General features: G+C 36.6%; 1 protein-coding gene across 1 annotated transcript in view; it reads left to right on the top strand.

Moving 5' to 3' along the window:
- Positions 1–1,873: 1,873 nt before the first annotated feature.
- The window catches only part of TLL1 (tolloid like 1), a 172,485-nt gene continuing 154,099 nt past the window's right edge, over positions 1,874–20,259 (top strand). The window contains exon 1 of the mRNA XM_047798099.1: positions 1,874–2,122. Within this exon, the coding sequence (XP_047654055.1) occupies positions 1,874–2,122 (249 nt within the window). The remainder of the gene's footprint in view (positions 2,123–20,259) is intronic.

The raw sequence follows: 20,259 nt of genomic DNA, 5'->3' as shown, positions 1-20,259 counted from the left end.
CTCCATATAGGCTATCACAGAGTATTGAATAGATTTCCCCAAGATACATAGTAGGTCCTTGTTACCAATCAATTTTATATATAGTAGTGTGTATATGCCAATACTAACCTCTCAATCCATCCAAGACAAACATATGAGATCACTAATATGTGGAATCCAATAAAAATTATACAGAAGAACTTATTCACAAAACAGAAATAGACAACGATTTTGAAATTATTTATAATAGGTTGTTATTGAACAGATTTAGAATTACTTGACAGGAAAATATTTTAAAACACTAATACATTAATACTAATTCTATAATTATTTTGCTTATGTAATTTATGTCAGTTGTAATTATATATTATTTGTATATTAAATCATTAATTAGCTATACATTGATCATATTTTAATACATTAAAATCAGTAATATACTCCTTGTTCCTTTGACTCTATGAATAAAGCCATCCATTTTGTATGCATTGATTTGAAAATTTAAATTTCCTCTGAGATGATAAGGTTTGCTGCACTGTGGAACGAATTGTGACGTTTGATGTATGGAAAAGATCTGTGAAAGCTACAGTGTAAATGTTGGTCAGATACACTACTGCTTTTATCAGTTGCGCAGTAAGACACTTAGGTTACCTAGGTATGTGCACCACTTTTCCACTTTTTTTTGTCTTTTTTTGCTATTTCTTTGGGCCGCTCCCGCGGCATATGGAGGTTCCCAGGCTAGGGGTCCAATCGGAGCTGTAGCCACCGGCCTACGCCAGAGCCACAGCAACGCAGGATCCGAGCCGCGTCTGCGACCTACACCACAGCTCACGGCAACGCCGGATTGTTAACCCACTGAGCAAGGGCAGGGACGGAACCCGCAACCTCATGGTTCCTAGTCGGATTCGTTAACCACTGCGCCACGACGGGAACTCCGTCCACTTTTGATTAGTATGTTAGAGCAGCCTTAATTACAGGAACCTTCTCAAAATACTCTTTTTTTTTTGGATCTTCAGGACCATATGGAATTTCCCAAGGGGTTGAATCAGAGCTGCAGCTGCTGGCCTGCACCACAGCCACAGCAATGCAGGATTCAAGCCATGTCTTGGACATATACCACCACTCACTGGCAACACCAGATCCTTAACCCACTGAACAAGGCCAGGAATCAAACCTGCATCTTCATGGATACTAGTTGGGTTCATAACATGCTGAGCCACACGGGAAGTCCTTTCTCAAATAATTCTTGTATAAGACTTCTAAAGTTCATACCCTACTATATGTGCCCCCTAAACCTCAAAACAAAAAACAAAACAAAACAAAAACCCTGAAATAAAACCCAAGTGTTTTTCTTTCCTCTGTCCTATTTTTCAAGATTTCATTGCATGCTGGGGTAGTTTGGATGTGGTGATGGGTACTTAAAGCCCCAAGTAGTTACCTCAGTCTCATTTTGCATAATTGTTCAATAAATTCACCTCCCTGTATGATCAGCATTGCATCATATACTTCCTGGGATGTTACATGGGTGCATGGGAACCGGGTAGAAAGGTTGATTTTTTTACATCATGGTCTTGAGTGAAAGGAAGCCTCAGCTCTGAGAATTGTTTCTGTGTTCTCACTGGTCTCTGCTGGGGGTGGTGATGATGCTAGCCTTGTGCCCACTGTTGTTTCCTTAGCTGGAAGTCACTGTGGAAAATCAGGGATGAGGAACTTGTGTCCCTGCTGACACAAACCCCATGGGTGTCACCATGGTTGAAAATCCCTACTTCCATAGTCCATTCCGTCCTGGTAGTCTGTCCTTCAGCTTTTCATTTCAGGACCACTTTGACTCTGATGCAGTGACTCCCTTGTAAGAATTATCCAGCACCCTTAGCTACCTTTGCATCCTGTGCCAGGCATGGAGAAATATCCTGACCACCTTCCCTGCCCCCAAGAGTTGGGAAGTACTAAGTTGCATGGCCCCCGCTGGAGGAAAGCCAGTGGACGGGGGGCTTCTCTCTCCAAGTGCCCTCTGCATTCAGCTTTCTCTCAGCAGCCCAAGCTCGTCCCGTCCCCTGTACCCTTAACTGTTTCAACATATGGTGTGGGAGCTGGACCACCCTTCATGACTGATACCTCTGCTGCTTCTCTTACCCTTCAAATTTCTGTGAGCTTCTTTTCTTTCTCCTTTCAGTTTTGCTGGAAATTCCCATAGGTCAGAGCCACTTCCTTCTCAAAGTTGTGTCCATACTCCCTTTTCAAGGGCAAAATGCCTGCTGGGAAACACTCTGTGTCCTAGAGGAAAATTTTTTTTAAATACAGTGATATTTCGGAATATCATTTCTGTACCCTCTGATACATGACTTAAACTGACTGCACTGGCTCCAGCAACTGGAATTTAGAGAATGAGGGCTCGCCATCAGGCAGTGATTCAAATGAGTTTTAAGTACAAAAAGTGGTGCTTACAAACCAGACACAAAGACCTTGTGTCTAGCTTTAGGAGGATGTCCCAGGGTGCTGAAGTCAGTGAAAAAAGAGATTTGCTTAAAAAGAAAAGGCCAGTGCTCAGGAATTCATTCCCCGCCCTGGCACCACATGCCTTTTTACTGCCTTAGTTGAGTTCATTCCAGCAACTCTGGGTCATCTCTAGCCAGTCTTCTTGTGGCTTCATCCTCTTGTCAGTGGCCTCCAGAAATCTGGTACATTTTTGTGCCTTTGTCACCATGGCCACAGGATCCTATAATAAAAAGATACTATAATGAAAAATAGTTTAATTAAAAAAAAACCCTGTAATAGTTCTTGGTTCAAAATACATGGAAGCTAGTAATGGGAAAAGGAATAAAAATATTAAGATTAATTACTCCTGGGAGTTCCCGTCGTGGCTCAGTGGTTAACGAACCTGACTGGCATCCATGAAGACACAAGTTTGATCCCTGGCCTCACTCAGTGGGTTATGGATCTGGTGTTGCCATGAGCTGTGGTGTAGGTCACAGACAAGGCTCAGATTCCACACTGCTGTGGCTCTGGCTTAGGCTGGTGGCTATAGCTCTGATTGGACCCCTAGCCTGGGAACCTCCATATGCCGCCGGCACGGCCCTAAGAAGGGAGAAAGACAAAAAAAAAAAAAAAAAAGATTAATTACTCCTAACCAAAATTCTGCATTTTCTTTGTTAGGAACAGGCAGTATTTGAGGACTTGCTTGTTTAGACTGTGATTTATTTATTTATTTATTTATTTATTTATTTATTTATTTATTTACTTTTTAGAGCTGCACCCATGGCATACAGAGATTCCCAGGCTAGGGGTCAAATCGGAGCTACAGATGCTGGCCTATACCACAGCCACATCAACTCAGATCTGAGCCACGTCTGCGACCTACACTACAGCTCATGGCAATGCCTGATCCTTAACCCACTGAACAAGGCCAGGGATCAAACCTGCAACCTCATGGTTCCTAGTCAGATTTGTTTCCACTGAGCCACAACAGGAACTCCTGGACTGTGATTTTTGATGTGGTTTTCTTAGTGGTTGCTCTGGGTATTACAGTATACATCCATGATATCAGCTAGTGATATTAACATTTGACTTCTTTAAAGAAGGTAAAAACTTTCTCACCAGTTAGGTCTCTTTACCTTCCCCACATTTAAATATCATTTTCTTAAATACTGTGTGCTATAATTTACATTTGGGACCTAAAAAAGCTGGACTTCTAGAAATAGACACTAGAATGCTTATTACCAGGCCCTGATGGGCAGAGGAAAATGGAAGATGTTGGTCCAATAGTACAAACTTCCAGTTTTATGATAAAGAAGTTCTCGGGATCTAATGTATGGTGACTACAGTTAATAATTCTGTATTATATACTTGAAAGTTGCTGAAGAGTAGATCTTAAGTGTTCTCACCACAAAAAAGAAATGGTGATTATGTGACATGATAGAGAAGCTAAAGGTATGGTGGCCATCATTTTGCAATATATGAAGTTTCCAAATCAACATACCGTACACCTTAAACTTACACAATGTTGTATGTCAATTTTATCTCAATAAATCTGGGAAAAATAAATATTATCTTGAGCAGCAGTATTATAATTTTCATTTTAATCATCAAATATGATTTATAAAATTCATGATCCTGTTGTATAGACCCCAGATTCTACTCCTTCTCTTGTTCTTCTTTCCTCATTTTCCAAGATCCTTTGTTCTATCATTTACAACTGTTTCTTGGACTAGTTACTGGAAAAACTAGGGAATAGTAGATATTTTTAAAGATGAAATAGCTGGTGAATTCTTTCAGATATTACCAATTTAAAGTTTGGATCTTGGAGTTTCCACTTATCTATTTCATTTTGGTTCTTAAGGTCACAGAGGATGTTAGAATATTCCATAATTGTTCTCTCCCACTTATCATACACAACATTCTCAGAATAATAATACTAGGACTATTATTAGCAATCCTGATTACTGAAAACAATAAAACAAAATATCTTTGCATATAGTACATCTGGGAACCTCCATTTTTAATCAGAATTTATGCCATGACATACAGTTTCTGCCTTCCAACCTTCATTTCTCTTTGTTCCGCAAGTAACTATTTCTTTAATGTTCCACACCAATTCTTCTGTTGATGTTGCTCTAGTTGTTTTGTCTGAAATTTGTTCTCTCACATATTCCTCAAGAAAGGCTAATAGTAACCACCTTCTGTAAGTTCTTTCCTTCCAAAGTAACAGTTTGTATACTTTACATTAAAAGTCAGTTTTGTTGGTTAAATATCTTTGGCTCACATTTTCATTTTTTTTTAGCATCTTAATCATACTCTATTTTTGAAATAAGCATTACTCTTAAATATCCTTTATATATCATATACTTCTTTTATCTTAAGACCTCCAGGATTTTTTTCTTTTAAGTCCAGATTTTTACTAGATTACCTATCAATGTTAATAGTTATGGGTTGATACTTTCAGGTATATGATGTGCTTTCTTAATATATAGTCTCAAATATTTTTATTTTGGGAAATTTTTGTTATCTGTTTCCTTCATGGACTGGATATAAAATAATAGATTGACTATAATTTCCTTTAATTATTTTGATAGTATTGCCTCACTGTTTTTGAGCATCTAATATTATGTAGAAATTCAGAAGCTGTACTGAGTCCTGTTTTACTGTTTGTTTCTCCTTTTTCTGACTTTTCATGTTAAGTTTTCTGAAATTCCTCAAGCATTTGCCTTAGTGTCTTTATTCTTTCACTAGGCTAGGCACCAGGTAAAATATTTTTATGTGGAAAGTCTGGTTCTTCAGTTTGAGAAAATGTTCTTCTTTTATTTCTATTTTTTAATTGAAATATAGCTAGTTTCAGGTGAACTGCATAGTGATTTGACTATTTTCATTAAGTAGCAAATATTTATTGATTGAAGATTTAATGATGAATGGGACAAACAGTTCCTACTTTCACAGAACTTAGAATTTTGAGTGATCTGAAGATAGTGCTATTGCAAGGCTTGAAATCCATGTGCCCCTCGACTCTTACTCTAGTGTTTTTTCCACTACCACCTTTTTATTGTAGTTCTTTTTGAAAAATCTGAACTCCTTACTGAGTTTAATTTATTTAATTTATTTTATTATTATAATATCTAAAAGCCAAGATTCTGAATATCAGCCCATTCATTGTCTAATTCAGGACTATAACTATAGATACCCATTTTCCAGAATTAATACAGCCAATGAATATCCTGGTTTTGACCAGATCTCTAATGATTTGACATTTCTGTATAATATGAAATGATCACCATGGTAGATAGTAACCATCTGTTCCCATACAAACTTACTACCATATTGTTGATTATACCTTATGCCATATATAATATCCCAGTTTATTTATTTTATAACTGAAGGTCTATACCTCTTAGTTTTCTTCACCTGTTTCACTCAATCCTGCTTCCTTAGAATCATGTATTTGTTCTCTGTATCTTTGAGTCTGTTTTCATTTTATTTTGCTTGTTTTGTTCTTTAGATTGCATATATAATTGAGAGCATGGAGTATTTGTCATTCTCTGTCTTATTTCTCTTAGCATAACACTGTCTATCTAGATCCATCCATTTCTTTAACAAATGGAAAATTTTCACTCTTTTTTTATGGCCAAGTAATATTCCATTGTATATTTCCACCATGTCTTTATCTATTCATCTATCAGTGGATAGTTAGATTGCTTTTATATCTCAGCTATTGTGAATAATGCTACAGTGAACATAGGGATACATATATCTTTTGGGATTAGATTGTTCATTTTGTTCAGGTAAATATTCAGAAGTGAAATTGTTGGATCATATTGCAGTTCCATTTTTAGTTTTCTGAGGAAACTCCATATTATTTTTCACAGTGACTGCACCAGTTTACCAACCTTCCAGTATAGAAAGGTTCTATTTTCTCCACATCCTTATTACTTCTTGTCTTTTTTTTTTTTTTGTCCTTTTAGGGCCACACCTGTGGCATATGGAGGTTCCCAGGCTAGGGGGTCCAATCAGAGCTGTAGCCTCTGGCCTACACCACAGCCACAGCAATGCCAGATCTGAGCCATGTCTGCAACCTACACCACAGCTCATGGCAATGCTGGATTCTTAGCCCACTGAGTGAGGCCAGGGATTGAACCACAACCTCATGGTTCCTAGTCGGACTCTTTTCTGCTGCTGCGCCGCAATGGGAACTCCTTGTCTTTTTGACAATAGCCATTCTAACAAGTATGAGGTAATGGCTCATTGTGGTTTTGATTTACATTTCTCTGATGATTAGTGTCTTCTATTATTTCTTTAATTTTTCTCTTCTCCATTTCTTAATTCTCACATTTTATAATTCATATTTAGTTGAATGCTTAGCTTCCTAGATTAATTTTCTGATTGTCTTCCTTTTGTTTCTCTAGTTTCCATCTGCTATAGTCTGAAGTTTGCCCCTCCTTGTATTCATATGTTGAATTCCTAATCTGCAATGGGATGATCTTTAGAGATGGAGTTGGTTATGTCGTGAGGGTGCAGCCCTAATGAAGGAGATTAGTCTTTACAAAAGGGACCCCAGACAACTTGCTTTTCCTGTGTATGTGAGGAAAAAGATGACTGTCTAGGAGCCACAAAACAGGCTCTCACCAGCCAATTTCTTGATCTTAGACTTCCCAGCATCCAAAACTCTGAGAAATAAAAGCCTGTCATTTATAAATTGCCCGCTCTGGGGTAATCTGTTTAAGTAGCCCAAAAGGAGTAAGACATCATATCTTTGCTTTTTTTTAAATGTAATTTACATACAGCAAAAGTTACCCCTTTTAAGTTTAGAGTTCAAGGTATTGACAAATGCGTTCAGTAATTTAACTACCACTACAATATCCCAGGCTTCCCTTGTGCTCCTTTGTCATCAGACCCCTTTCCCTGTCCTCCTCTCCTGGCAACCACTGTCTTCTGTGCTTGCAGTTACTCTTAAAATGTCTGTCCTTTTGTTCTACTTTCTTATAGATTTCCTGAACTTTTCTAACTACCATTTTAAAAAGTATTTTAATTTAAGCTGTATTTAAAATTTTTCTTTTATATTTTAATTTATTTTTTGATTAAAGTGTAGTCGATTTACAATGTTGTGCCAATTTCTCCTGTACAGCAAAGTAACCCAGTCATACATACATATACATTCCTTTTCTTATGTAAATTTTTCTTAACATCTTGTTCATTTTTCATGGCTGCAATGATGTTTTATCTGTCTGTGTATATGAATTAAGTTTTCCTGGAAGGTTTTTCTGCAACCTCAGAGTTCTCTTTTTCTCTTTTTTTTTTTTTTTTTTTTTCCGCTCTTCTTTTTCAAGTTAGGCATATTTCTCAGATGTCTGGTGGTTCTTAACTATCCAGTCATATGAAGTGTCAAGTGCTGAAAAGCTGTTTGGAGGCTCCATGTGCCTAAATGGGCCATGCAGGGTGTTGGGCTTCACTGCAGAGTGAATGTATTCACTGGTAATTCCAGAATTATTTGTACACGTTTTGCTTGGTGCGTGTGGTTTTCTACCTCCAAAGAAAGAGCCACTCATGTTCTTCCTGATTATGTAAGCTGTTACCCTTACAAATTTGGGGCAGGAAAGGGGTCTGTGTATCTCACTGATAGCTATGCTGAATATCACTTAACCATTTTGTTTTAAATGCCTTTCTCCTCCTGGGTTTATTTAATTGTGCTTGGTGTTTCTAAATTTGGCATCTGATTGGCTTAATTTCTCCCAAATCTATACAATGCCTTTTTATTTTTTCTTGAATTTTGTAAGCATTTACCATGTATTGGATTCTTTCTTCTTGGTGTTCTATATTATGCTACTTAGCCAGAAATGTTATATGTTTGTTCAATCCTATTTCCTACAATTGCTTGTTTATATACATATATATATATATATGATACTCAGAATTTAACATGATTTTATTGTATCGGATTTCCTACTCGCTTTACATCATTTAGAACGGAGAATAAAACATATTTTCTATATCTTCAGAGCTTTGTAATTGGGTCCAGAGCTTTTTAATTAAGTTATATGAAAGCTTAAAATGAATGCTTTCTTACTACATAATTTGAAAGACATTATTTCATTTCCTGTAATTTTGTTCTAGTGTCTTTACTTCTAACTTAAAGACTTTACTGACTTAATTTACTCCTTATTTACCAGTTAATAAAAGAGAGGGCTTGAGAAGAGGTAATTCTTCTCAGGTCCACAGAATAAATTGAGATTGTTCTAATGATGAGGCAATAATTAAATTTTAGGAAAAAAGTAAACATAAGTAAAGTAAAGATAAATTGAAGACAAGAAATTGTTTGAAAAGGTTCCCTGGTGGATCAGTGGGTTAAGGATCCTGTGTTGTGACTACTACAGAACTTCCATGTGCCATGGGCATGGCCAAAAAAAGTGTGAAAGGAACATATACCATGAATGAATGAAACAAATGTATAAACCATTTTATACATTTTATTAACAAAGCATTTTATTTTATAGCTGAACATTTATGAGGAGAGAAACAGAGCCCAATGTATTTAATGAATGATAGTCTAAGACATATTTTAATAATTCATTGTTGTTGAAATGGAGTAATTTATCTAACTTAGCTTTACACCTTAACAAAGTATTGGGATTTTTATGGTCCAGTGCTAAAATGAATTGTGTTTAAGTTTAAAGTACATCTTTTGGAAAAAAAAAAACTTTAAGTTTAAAATAGGAAATAACTGTCCAAAGTACTCCACATATAAGAAGTAAATTCTGTTACCAACAGCTAATGTTTGTTAGGCTGCCTTCCTCCCTTCCTTCCTCCTTTTCCCCTTCCTTTCTTCCCTACCTCCCTTCTTCCTTTCTTCCTTCTTTCCCTCCTGCCTACCTTCCTGTCTCTTTCATTTATATCTCTGTCTTTAATTTTTCTACATTATAAAACAATTATTGTATTCAAGCTCTCCTGTTATCTTACTCTTCCTTCCTTGTCACCTTGGCTTTCTTCCTTTTTCTTTTTCTTTTTTTTAATTTTGGGATTTTAAAAATATTGGGAGCTCCCAAGTAAAAAATGAGGAAAAACATTTGCTGTTTGAATTGTGCTGACATCAGGGTCCCTCTGACCGGAGTTAAGGTCTTAGCTAGAATACTTATCAACTGTACCATCTGGGCCCAGGTACTTTTCTCCTGTTAGCAAATATTTGAATACGTACTGTGTTCTGTACATATTTATTCCTCACAAAAAGTGTAGGTATTATTAACCTGTTTTAAAGATGAGGACATGAGAGCATGGAGAAAAACTAAGTAGATTTCCCAGAGTAACATAATTCATTATGTCTTCATTAGGGACTTCTATGGATGTCTCTTCTGGTTCATTTTTGGCCATTTCTCTACACAAGCCTATGCTCCCAACACCATTGGCATCTGCAGCTGCCTTTCAAGTTAACATGACTTTGTAATGCACTTCTAGGTTTTTCCCACTACCCTGCGCACTTCTCTTCCTGGCTAACTCTTCATCCTCCTCCAAGACTCAGTTGAAACCCTTGCCTCACTTCTAGCAAAAAGCCTCTCTTCTCTGTCCAGCATCATTAAAAAAATAATAATGCTGGGCTCCCATGGCATTCCTTGTTTTAATTTTTTCACTGTGCTTTATAGTCACTGCTTTATTTGTCTAACTCCATGATCAGGCTGAGGACAGAAATTGCATTCTGTCTTTCTATTACCAGAGTCTAGCTGAGTATCTTTCAGTATGGAAAAGCAATTGAGATAAGAATATAATTTTTTAAATTATAAGTTATAATTTGAATGAGTTGCTTCTTTTTAGGCTTTTGCTTCTTCAGTTGTACAAATAGGCTTAGCATTATTTCCATGCTCACAGGATAATTGTGAGCATTGAGATAACATAAGTTAAGTGCATATATGCCACTGAAACTTACTCAGTGAGAGCTATTTCTGTGACTATTATTAGTGTTCTAGGTTATTCACAAACTTAGGCTTTCTCAGAATACCTAACTATGTCATATATCTCTGGGCCTGGAACTTTAGCACTATTTATTTTCATGTCAGACAAGTATTTTCTCTGCCAGAATATTTCATTTAAAGGTTAGAAAGAGCAGGGGGAAAAAACAAACAAACGAAAAAAAAAACTTTCAGTTATCTAAAGTGAATAAGACATTCAGGTTTCCTTTAATGCTCTCTAAATTTGCAATATTTGTCTGGGTACTTTAAAAAATTAATTGCACTGCAAGATTGACTTATCTATTTACTATACTGGCGTATAAGAAAGGATTGCTAGCTCATGCAAATCGAATGATTGATTACATGGTTTTTCCTCCTTTTTTATTTAACAATTTAAAAAGATTATCAAAACAATTAATTTTGGAGTTCTCATTGTGGCTCAGCAGAAACGAATCTGACTAGCATCTATGAGGATGCAGGTTAGATCCCTGGCCTTGCTCAGTGGTTTAAGGATCCAGTGTTGCCCTGAGCTGTGGTGTAGGTTGCAGATGCGGCTCGGATCCCAAGTGGCTGTGGTATAGACTGGAAGCCATAACTCTGGTACTACCCCTAGCCTGGGAACCTCCATATGCCATGGGTGCTGCCCTCAAAAAGACAATAGACCAAAAAACCGCAAAAAAACAGTTAATTTTAAGCATTCATGCAGAGAAGAAAAGTGGTATTAGTTTTCTTAGAAACTCCTTGATTTAAAAAAGAAAAACTTATTTTTTTAGTTGTATACACTACAATGTCAGTTTTAGTTATGCTTTTAGAAATCTTCTTAGAGAGCTTGGAAGTTCCAAATTTTAAAACATCATACGGTCTTCTCTCTTGGTAGTATTTTACATTTTTTATTGCTTTTGGATATTCCTAATATGGTTTTTCTTGTGTAAAAGATTAAATGCATATAGTAGAGAAAACTTTCTTTAAAAGAAAACTGCTTATCTCCTTATAATTGAACCTTTAAAATAAATCATGCCAAGAAGTATTAAGTAAACCATGAATTTGAGTTCTAATCTGTGGTTATTTGGAAATTGTTTCCTGTAGTCCTCCTAAGCCGCATGTGCTCTGGAAAATGTGAAGCAAAATTCTTATTACTGACCTCATTGTTAAATCCATAGTAAGACAAAGTCATGAAAAAGAAAATGCATGCACTACATAAATAATGCTGCTAAAGTAGATTGGAGTTATTTTTTATTTATGACTTTTTGCTCTGTATTTTATTTGAATTGAACTTCCATAGTTTTTTTTTTTTTTATTGCTGCCGCATATGCACAACTGTATATTGGCTTCTGCCCATCATGATATTATTTGGTTTAGCTATTCTACCTTCCTTCTGGGGATGGACCTTTTATTCTTGTGTGTATATATATTTTGGAGGTTTTAAAAAAAATTCTTGTTTCAGACTTTATTTGAGAATAGCTGTCTTCTGATATAACTTCATAATAAAAGGGTAAAATGCTCCTTTGGAAGACATTCATTATTTGCAGTTTCCCTTATTACTGGTGATCTTAATTTTGATTTTAGGTGTCTTATGGAGAGAGATGTTAAAATGAACTACATTAAAATTACTTTTTAAAGTTTTTTTTAAAAATCAAATTGTTACTTAAACAACTATTACTTAAACAACTCTAAAAGATGTCCAATATGCTTATAAAATCCAGTTTGGCCTTTCTCTGCTTTCCTACTTTATTGTAGGCCCTCTGTTCTGACTCAAAGTGCTTGAGTCTCCATGGCCTTATTTGGCCTTTCTCTGCTTTCCTACTTTATTGTAGGCCCTCTGTTCTGACTCAAAGTGCTTGAGTCTCCATGGCCTTATTTCACATCTTCTAACCCAGGATGCTGTCTGGACTCAGGGCCTTTGCACATTCTCTTCCTTTGCTTTGAATGCTCTTGGCTCATAGACTGAGTTGATTTATACTCATCATGCAGGCCTCAAATCAATTATTACCTTCTTGGAGAAGCCTTCTTCATTAACTTCAACTTAGTCCTTCCTTCATGTTGTTTGTCATAATATTATTTATTTACTTGATTATACATAGGTTTTGTTTCCTTTTTTATTGTTTGTCTTCTCCACCACCAACACTGGGCCTTGAAGACTTGGGATTTATCTATATTATTTAATAGGAGCCCATGTATTGGCTCCATGTATTGACATCATGACTAGCACATAATCAACACTGAATATAAGAAAAGTTAAGAAATGAATGATCAAGAATATATTTCCTCACACATAGAGAACAGCTTATGCAAAGTTCCTGAGGCAGGAAGGAGCCTGATGTGTTCCTGAAACTGAAGAAAATCCCAGTGTTACTGGAACATAATAGGTGGCAAGATATTGTCATGAGATTAAGTTACTTAATGTATCAGGGGCTGTAAGGCATCATTAAACAAAACTGGATTTATTTCATAGTATGAAGAGAAATCTTGGTAAGTTTTCAAGCAAGGAATGAAAAGGTCTGAATTTAAAAGATTTCAGATTCATTTCTCTTGGAGATTAGATTAGATGTAGAAAAGAATCATACTGCAAAAATCCATTACAAGGCTTGTGCATATCTAGGGAAGAGAATGATGATGTGGATTTCAGTAGTGGTAGTAGAGTGGAAAACTCAGAAAAGATGTTTTAACTAAAGAAATTAACTTGCCAACCTTCAATATGTAACCGTTATTCAGATACACAGAATTGCATATATTTAACTGGGAGGCAGTTTTGGAAAGGAGGTTAAGTCCAGGGGAAAAGCTTGAGAAATCCTAACATTTAGGAAGCAAAATTTTGTAGCATCAGCAATAGACTGAGGGGAACAGAAGATAAGGTAAGAGGAAAGCTAGGATTGTGGTGCTGAGGGGAGTGAATGTTCTGCCTTGGGTGATGTTCCTGAGAGATTGAAATAAACCACATGAACTATAACTAACTTGGCAAGAGAAGTTTTAGTGTGGTCATAGTGGCAAAAGTTGGACAGAAGTTTGTTAAAGAGGAGATGAGGCACTAAAGGCAGCATGTATAGACAACTTTTAAAAATTGCTCTGAATGATAAGCAGAGAGTGGTATAATAGCACTAGAGACATCTGGGGTCAGGAGGACTTTTACAAATAATAGGTATTGGAGCAAGTTTGTATGTTGATGGGAGTCACCCTGTGTAGAGGGAATGGCTGGTGATTCAGCAGAGAGCAGAGAAAATTCTGTGATAAATCTTTCAATGTGATACATAAAATGCCATCCAAAAGGGGGATGGTAAAGGGCCTGTATAAATATAAAATTTGCTTATTTATTTTTGCTCTAAATGGGAAAATCATTCATTCTAAGTTGATGGTGTAAAGTGTGAACTATATACTGTAAGCATTAGAATAACTGAAGAGATTATATAAAGTCTATATAAAAGATTATAGAAAAAAAAAGCCAAGGGAAAATTTAAATGGAATTCTTAAAAAAGTATTCAAAGATAGCAAAAGTGGGGAGGGATGGAAAACCAGAGAATTGGAAGTTTGGTAGGCAGATTCTAAAGATGTCCCCCCACAATTCTTGTCCATAGGTCATTTGGTCAAACAGTAATCCAGGTACTGCTCTGAGAGCATTTGGAAGATGCAGATCAGGTTACTAAATAGTTGACCTTAAAATAAGGAGACTATCCTAGATTGTTCAGGTAGTCACATTAGCTCTTGAAAAGAGAAGACAGAAGAGTCAGTCAGAGAGATGCAGTAGAATGAGAAGTCAGAGAGACCTGCAGTGCATGTGAGGGAAAAACAGCTCCACCTGCTTTTTGCAGGAGGCACAAAGTGAAGAGTGAGGTACATGTCTGTAAGGAGCTGAAAGAGGCTCCCAAAGATAAGTGTCCTTGGGGACATCTGCCCTAGAGGCCCAAGGAAATGAAGTTTTCCTACAACCTGAAGGAGTTTGAATGCTAATTCTTCTCTAGATCTTATGGAAAGGAACATTGCTGTGCTGCTATGTGCTCACAGCCCCATGAGACTCTAGGTAGAGGAACCAGCTGAGCCACACCATGCCTGGTCCTCTGCAACTGTGAGATGAATGGTGTTGGGATAAGCCACGAAATTTGTCATAATTTGTTAGGGCAGCAATAAAAATTAATAAGATTTTTTTCATTTTTTAAAATTTTATTGAACTATGGTTGATTTATAGTGTTGTGATAATATTTGCTCTACAACAAAATGATTCAGTTATACACATATACACATTCATTCTTTTTCAGAGTCTTTTCCCATATATATTATCACAGAATATTGGGTAGAGTTCCAAAATTAATACAATTTTGGTATCTGGGAAGCAGGGTGCATTTGTAACAAATACTTAAAAAGTATTCCCACAGGGCTGTGGGAAGAGGCTGGAAGAAATTTGAAGAATATGATAGAAAAAGCCTAGATTGCCTTGAACATGAATGTGGACATTAAGGATGCTTCTGGTGAAAGCTTGGAAGGGAGTGAGAAACACATTATTGGAAACTGGAGGAATGGGGATCACTGTCACATAGTGGCAGAGTGTCACAGTGTGGCAGAGTACAATAAAAAATTGTGCCCTGTAGTTATGTTACAGGCAGAACTTGCCAGTGATGAACTTGGTTATTTACTTGAGATTTCCAAGCAAAATATGGAGGGTGTTACCCTGTATTAGTCTGCTCAGGCTACCATAACAAAATACCACAGAATAGGAGGATTAAACAACAGAAATTTATGTTTCACACTTTTGGAGGCTGGGACTTTTGGAAGTTCAAGGTCAAGGCACTGGTCAGGTAGGTTTCATTCTGAGGGCTCTTCTTTTGGCTTATAGGTGACTAACATCTTGCTATATGCTAACATGGACACCTCTCTGGATTTGTGCAGAGGAAGAGTGAGCTCTCTAGGCCTTCTTCTAAAAACACTAATCCTATTTGATCAAGGCCCTACTCTTATGATTTTCATTACTTTCTTCTTCCAAATACAGACAATTGTGGTTAATGTTTCAAGGTATGAATTTTAGGGGGACACATTTAATCCATAACATATGGTTTCTTCTTGCTGGCTTATAGAGTCTATAAAATGTGAGAAGAGGAAGATAAATTGAGGGGAAAATATCAAAAACAAAGAAGAACTCAATGATTTTGGAAGTTCTTAGCCTATCCAGATGGCAAAAGACTCTAAAATGTGAGAAGAGGAAGATAAATTGAGGGGAAAATATTAAAAACAAAGAAGAACTCAATGATTTTGGAGGTTCTTAGCCTGTCCAGATGGCAAAAGACTCTAAAATTAAGAGATATATTGCCAGTGAAAGTGCTGTGGAGAAGAGGCTAAGGGTGTGACTCTACAAAAGATCAAAGTTCCAGGCTTTGAAGAGATTAAGGGTGTGATCCCTTCATTCAAACCCGGTGGCTTCTAGGAATCTGAAGGTGTTTTTCCTCAGCCATCTCTTCACAAAGCACAAAGTAGAGAAGAGATTATCTAGAAAAGATCTGTAGAGGGACATCTTGTCTAATGGAGTGAAACCCTGTGAAATTCACAAAAAGCCCATAGGGGTTTTGAGAGTTTTATACTGTGGAAGCACTGCCAGCTTGGACAGAGAGTATGAAGTGAAATAAAATTGGCTGTTTGATCCCTAAAACTCTACTGGAAAATAAAACTAAGGGTAAAACTACTCAGCTGCCAATAGGTACTGCCTTTCAGAGAAAACAGAGCTGCACTGAACCTAAAGAATGGGACTGGGGTCGTAGAGAGCAGAACCAAAGGCCAAATGAGAATTTTCCCAAGTGTCCAAGTTCCCTACTGTGTTTTTCCTACCTAGATATTAAAACTTGGAACCTGTGACTGTTTTATCTTCCATTTTTCTCCTGTTGGAACTAGTGTATTTGTAACAGCCTATCTGTCTCACAGGTGTGTATTGGGGCGGATAACATGTGTCTTTAATTTCATAGGTCCACAGACAGAGAGATAATTCCAGGAATTCTATTTAATAGATTACTCACCCATACTTGATTTAAATGAAGAGATTTGGGACTTTTGAGCAGATGAAATTTACATGAGATTTTTATGCTTTCAGTTGAGGCTATGATGGTATGAAACTTGGGAACATTGGGAGGGTTGCAAATGTATTTTGCATTTGGGAGTGCTTTGAACCTTTGGGGCCCTGAGGGCACCCATAGACATAATTCATAAGATCTTTTTCCCAGATGTTTCCTGGGTATTCAGTCAAGCTAATCCAACTACTGCTGTGAAGGGCCATTGCAGATGTAATTAAAAGTAACCAGCTGGGGCATTCCCCATGGTGGCTTAGTGGTTATGGTTAACAAACCTGACTAGTATCCATGCAGATGCAGGTTCAATCCCTGGCTACGATAGGTGGGTTAAGAATCCTGTGTTGCCATGAGCTATGGTGTAGGTCGCAGACGCAGCTCAGATCCTACATTGCTGTAGCTGTGGTATAGGCTGGCAGCTGTAGCTCCGATTCAGCCCCTAGCCTCAGAACCTCCACATGTCGCAGGTGTGGCTCTAAAAAGACAAAAACCACAAAAAAAAAAAAAAGTAACCAACTGATCTTAAAATAGGGAGATTATCCTATTTGATTTAGATTGGCTCAGTGTAATCAATGAGCCCTCAAAAGCAGAAGAGGAAGGTAAAAGAGGGAGATTCAGTAAAAATAGAAGTCAGGGAGATTTAAAGTGAGGAAATCTTTAACCTACTGTTATTATAGATCAAGGTGATGACAAATGCAGATAACACTAAGGAGCTGAGAGAGGCTCCCAACCAAGAGTCAACAAAGAAATGGAGACCTCATCTCTATTGCTACAAGGAACTGAATCCTTCCAACAACCTGACAGAGGTTGGAAACTGATGCTTTCCCAGACCCTTACTCCATTTCAGCCTACTGAAGCTCTAAACAGAAGAACTAGTTGAACCACTCTGTGCCTGGACTAGCAGCCTGTGGAAACTCTGATATAGTAAATGAGTATTATTTTCAACCACTATACTTTTGCTAATTTGCTGCAACAGTGGTAGAAAACTAATACAACAAAATGTAAGGAATAAATAGGAAAGTAATTCTAAAATGTTAGCCATAAATCCAACCACATCAATTACATTGAAGGTAAACAGTCTAACTACAAAATTAGAAGACCAAGTATCAGATTAGATGTTAAAGTGAGGCTCAACTATATGTTGTCTACCAGGAAACTCACTTGAAACACGATAGGATTAATGGGTTAAAAACAAAAAGATTGAAAAAGTACACCACACAAATTAAAATGAAAAAAAAAAATGCTAGAGAGGTGAAATAATAACAGTCAAAGAGGGCTTTAGAACAAGAAAAATTACCAAGGACAAAAAGGAATAATTTGGATTGATGAAAGGGTCAACTCATTAAGGCATAAAAATTTATGTACGTCTTTACAATAAAGCTTCAAAACATGTGAAGCAAAAATGAAAAGGTCTAAAAGAAATAGAAAAATCTATAATTATATTTAGAAACTTCAGCTTTGGTTTCTTATTAATTGATGTAACAAGAAGGAAATGAGCAAATATATACAGAAAACTTGAGCAACATAATAAATAAAAACTTGAACAACATAATAAATAAACCTGACCTATTTGACTTGGAGAACATTCTACTCAACAACAGCAGAATATACATTCTTTTCTTTTTTTTTTTTATCTTTTTGCCTTTTCTAGGGCCACTCCTGCGGCATATGGAGGTTCCCAGGCTAGGTGTCTAATCAGAGCTGTAGCCTCTGGCCTACACCAGAGCCACAGCAACTCGGGATCCAAGACATGTCTGCAACCTACACTACAGCTCACGGCAACTCAGGATCCTCGACCCATTGAGCAAGACCAGGGATCGAACCCACAACCTCATGGTTCCTAGTCGGATTCGTTAATCACTGTGCCACGATGGGAACTCCAGAATATACATTCTTTTCAAGTATACATGGAACATTCACCAAGTTAGGCTGTATTGTGGGTCATAAAATCAGCCTTATTAAAAAATGAAATTATTATTAAAAAATGAAAAACATGAAATTATTGACGCTTTTTTTTAACTGTAATGGAATTAAAGTAGAAATAGATAACAGAAGGATAGGTGGGAAAATCTCCAAATATTTGAAAATACTAAATAATCTAAATAACATACCAGTAAATAAACTAGGGATCAAAGAAGCAATATATCAAAACAAATTAGGAGAAATTTGAACTGAAAGAAAACAACATATCAAAATATCTACATTATTGCTAAAGCAGTTTTTAGCGTGGGATTTATAGCATTAAATTTTTTTCATTGGAAAATAAAATTCTCAAATCAAAAACTCTATCTTATACCTTCAGAATCTAGATGAGAAGAAGAAAAAAGATAAAGCAAGTAAAAGGAAGGAAATCATAAATATCAGAACATAAATCTGTTAAATTGAGAAGAGACAAACATTAGAGAAAATTCAATGAAACCAAAAGCTGATTCTTTGAAACATATACAATTAAATTGATAAACTTTACCCAGACTGACAAAGTTAAAAAGAGCTCGCACAAGTTAACAAACAAACATCAGGAATGGAAGAGGGGAAATAATTATGGATCCCCTAACAATTGAATTGGAAGACCGCAAAAAATCTTACACACATAAATTAGATGAAATGGACTGATCATTGAAAGACACAGACTACCAAAACTCATCCAAGAAGAGATGGTAATTATATTTCTTTAATATATCTATTAAAGAAATCAAATTCCAGATAAAATCCTTCCAAGAGAGAAAACTTCAGGTATAGAAGAGCTGGAATTTGGTGAAAAATGTTGGGATCAGCACAAAATAGGCAAAGCAGGCTATGGTGCAGTGCCCCAATGCAGATCCATTGCACCAAGGGGAGTCCCAGACCCAGCCTCCTGCCAAGAATAGGTCACAGACATAAATTCTGTCTTGGTCAATATTGGCCTATTGATTTCAGTAGCTACGTTCAAGAATGTCTAAGTAGGCTTGGAAGGAGAGAAGTTTCAAAACGGTATGTCATGTAAAAAGAAAGGGCTAATTATGTGCCTTACACTAGTGATGCAGAGGGTATGTGGAGAATTTTGACCTATTTTCATGACTTCAGGCTTTGGTGGTACTAGTGGCAAAGATGGTTCCCCTTTTGGCGTTAAGTGCTACAATGAACTCCCTATTCAGCCATGGTGTTTTGTCCTGGAGTAAAGTTTCTTCAGGTGACAAATACAAGCACCTTGTTATACTCTGAAAAGTGTTCTAAGTCTATGTTAATCATTGGTCCATTTGCACCAACACGACCTAGGTGATCATACGTCTTCATCCTTTTCAAGCAGAGTTGTTGATCTTAAAGGGCACAGTGCTAGAGCACTGCTAATCTGCTTTGTATAACGTTTTGTGTAGCATTGTGCTTATTTTATACTTTTATTATAAATCTGAGCAACTGCTCTGTTGTATTTTATGAACAGGTGAAACAAAGTGTTGACTTTTGCAATTACAAATAGCACCTGTTAGAAATAGTTCTCATATTGTTTAAAATGGAGAATTTTCTGCTCATCAAATTATTCTAATGGACTCCACAATTTTGGTCAAGTCAAGGAAAATGTGAAATGATGCTGTTCTAAATAGGAAACATTCCACAACATACTAAATTTAAATAATACTTGACTGTTATTTTGTTCATATTGTCCCTTATTAAAATTATGAAATGTCAGATATAACTTTTAAAAGTTTTTGCACAATTTCTTTTTTTATTTTTGCTTTTTAGGGCTACAACCGTGGCATATGGAAGTTCCCAGGCTTGGGGGTTGAATCAGAGCTGTAGCTGCTGGCCTATGCCACAGCCACAGTAATGCAGGATCCCAGCTGCATCTGCGA

The sequence above is a fragment of the Phacochoerus africanus genome, chromosome 10, assembly GCF_016906955.1.
Source record: "Phacochoerus africanus isolate WHEZ1 chromosome 10, ROS_Pafr_v1, whole genome shotgun sequence".
Classification (NCBI taxonomy): domain Eukaryota; kingdom Metazoa; phylum Chordata; class Mammalia; order Artiodactyla; family Suidae; genus Phacochoerus; species Phacochoerus africanus.
This window is presented reverse-complemented; position numbering and strand designations above follow the sequence as displayed.